Here is a 3,104-nt window from a genome sequence, read left to right as displayed (position 1 = left end):
CCTCTGCCTCTGCCTCTGCCTCCTGAGCACTGGAATTAAAGGGGTGTGGCACCACGCCTGGTCTACGAAGACTGTATATAAAGTGTGGGGTGGGTTTGAACTGACACTCTGTGGTGTGCCAACTGCATTCTGTTTCTATGGAAATCTAAGGGAAGGTTAGCATGCTACATGAAACACTCCTTGGCAGTGTATTGCAGTGTGCAAGCCAGAGCCAGCTTTTTTGATTAAGTTCTCCAAGCCTTAAGAACCTATACCCAACCTAAAACCCAACAAAAGTATCAGGAAAGCCAAAGCCAAGAAGGACCCGAGAGACTGTGTTTTTGCATTTTGAAGGATATTTGTCTTAAAAGGTTGGGTTGGGAACAGAAGGGCTACTATGACTAAGGACATTATGAAGCCGAGGCAACAGGCTGACAGAGATGTCTGGACCCAGTCTCACTCAAGCTAGGTTAGTTTTGGTTTGTCAGTTATTCACTATTCCATTTTTCTCTACTTTTTTCTAGCTTGTATGATTGGTATTGGTTGCATGTTGATTCAGTGGTCCCTTACAAACACCCTTAGATTTAAACAGACTGTCACAGGGACTCGATTTCATGATTGGTTTGATTTTTTTTCTTGCATGCATATTCGTGGTTTTTGCATGCGTGTTAGCCCATGTGTATATACATGCTTGCATGTGAAGGCTCAAAGTTCACGGCAGGAACAACCTCCATCACTCTTCCGTCTTAATCACCAAAGCAGGCTCTCTCCATCAAACTCAGAGCTTATTGATCGGGTCAGCGTTGCCAGCCAGCTTGCGCTGGGGATCTGCCCTCCGAAGCCAGGTGGGCTGCCAGACCTAGCTGGCATTTGTGTGTGTTTCTGGGGACCCGAACTCTGCTGCTCACAATTGGGCGGCAAGCCTTTATTGGCTGAGCCATACCCCCTCCCCAGCACCCTGGATATTTAAAGAAGTGCTACGTGTGCAGCGTAGCTCCAAGTTCTCCTTGACTCTCCGCACCACCTTCCCTTGCCTTATTAAGTGAGGTGCTTGCTCTCTTTCAGGCCATCAAACAGGAGACAAGGATTTTTTCCCCTAGAAGAAAGGAGATCAAAAGAGGAATTAAGGAGCTCGCTCAGGTTGTAAGTACATGCTCACAGGCACTGAAGTGCACTAGCCTGCCGTCAGAAATTACATTTGCACCTCCTTTTGTTTCCTACAATGTGAGGACCTAACCTCCTGGGTATGGTAACAGGCTCAAACTTCACCCTCTAATGTCAAACACACAACGTGTCTCCCCTTTACTTTCCCGGAGTACCCTATCTTATATTGTATTTTAATATTTTATTACTTCAAAGTTGTCCACTGACATGTTTGTTTGTTTGTTTGTTTGTTTGGGGTTTGAAGGCTGCCTCTGTCCTGCTTCACTTCTCCATGGCTCTCAAACTCCTGGCATAACGGTTTTAACTTTTCTACCTTTTCTCCTAGACTCTACCATTACACAGACACGTCCATCCTCAGTATGCAACCACAGAAAGCTCCAAAACTCAGTCGCGTGCTAGGTTGTGACTGCAGAGCCATTTTTGAAGCTCTGTTTTCCTAGGATTGAATAACTCCCCACCCCCACTCCACCCCCTTTTGTTCTTGTGCATTGTTACCTACTTAGCCGCTCAGAGTGTGGTGCAGTCAGGAATGAGAGGACAGTCTGAGCTTTGTCACCTCCTTCCCGGAGCTCTCTGTCCTCTATCTTCAGCATCCTTCTCGCCAGCTCAGGCCCACACAGCTGCTCACTGAAGAAGGCCTCATCGCGTTCATTCTCCTAGCAGGTGGTTCTTACTGTTAGGCTGTGTTGCATAAAATTGATGGTTTATACACTTCAACCTATAAAAATGTTCTGCAAAAGTATATGATTCGAGCACACAAGAGGTCTCAGTGGGTAAAGGCACATGGCGCCAAGCCTAATGACCTGAGTTTGATGCCCAGGAATCACATGATGGGAGAAGAGAATTGACCCCACAGTTGTCTCCTGTGACCTCCATACATGAGGTATGGCACCCCTGCCATACACCCTCATATGAATAAGTAAATAAAACGCAATGAGTCTGTATATAGGACTCAATCAACAGCAACTAGTCTGACTTATTTTTTCTTTTAAAAATATACCTTATATACAATATTCTAAAATTATAACTTGGTCCATAATTTTCCTTCATAGCTTTTGTATTTGTCTCCGATTTTAAAGGGCCTGCCAAAAGCTGGGCATAAAGTGCATGCCTAAAGTTCTGCCTATTCTAGGGGCAGAGAGGGTGGAGGAGGAGGAGTTAAGAGAGACTAGCCTAGGCAACGTCATGAGATGCTGTCTAAAAAAAAAAAAGCAAGTCTTCTAACATCTCACATGTCCTTGTCTAATATTCTTTAATTGCTGTGTAATTCACTTTTATGAACGGTATAAAGAGCAGATCTTAGCTTTTCAAATACATAGCCCATTTCCCACCACAATCTTCTAACGTGGGCACACAGCCCTTTCTGCATGACTTTGGAGCGATTCTTCAAGTGCAGGCCTGTTTCTGGAGTCCCTGTCCTGAGGATGGCCACTCACTGGTCTTCCCCTGAGTCGGTACAAAGCTATTTCACCATTACAGTTTCGTGAATGTTTTGATGTCTTGAAAGTAAATCTACCTTTACACTTCTCTTCCAAAACAAATATTTTGTGGACTTTTACTCTGCTATTTGAATTTTAAGATCCATCTGTGAGCCTTGCTTACTTTTCTGTTACTATGGTAAAATACTCTGAGGAAATCTGCTTAAGGTAGGAGGGGATTTATTTGGGCTCACAGTTCAAGGCACATGGTAGAGAAGTCAAGGTGAAAGGTGCTTAAAGCCCCTGGTTACATCACATCTGCAGCCAGGAAAATAAGAGCAATGAGTGCTTTCTTGGTTTCTCTATAATTTATGTCCACATTGAAAAGGGATAATGACCGGAGTTTGATCCCTAGGGCCCACATGATGGAAGGTGAGAACTGATTCTAATTAGTCCACTGATCTGGGTACTAACTTCTTTTCTTTTCTTTTCTTTTCTTTTCTTTTCTTTTCTTTTCTTTTCTTTTCTTTTCTTTTCTTTTCT

At 43.8% G+C, this 3,104-nt stretch overlaps 1 protein-coding gene across 1 annotated transcript in view; it reads left to right on the top strand.

Moving 5' to 3' along the window:
• Nucleotides 1-3,104, top strand: part of Cfap43 (cilia and flagella associated protein 43) — a 91,207-nt gene that overhangs the window by 48,760 nt on the left and 39,343 nt on the right. The window contains exon 18 of the mRNA XM_021217241.1: nt 1,045-1,122. Within this exon, the coding sequence (XP_021072900.1) occupies nt 1,045-1,122 (78 nt within the window). The remainder of the gene's footprint in view (nt 1-1,044; nt 1,123-3,104) is intronic.

Source organism: Mus pahari, chromosome 1 (assembly GCF_900095145.1).
Source record: "Mus pahari chromosome 1, PAHARI_EIJ_v1.1, whole genome shotgun sequence".
Taxonomy (NCBI): domain Eukaryota; kingdom Metazoa; phylum Chordata; class Mammalia; order Rodentia; family Muridae; genus Mus; species Mus pahari.
This window is presented reverse-complemented; position numbering and strand designations above follow the sequence as displayed.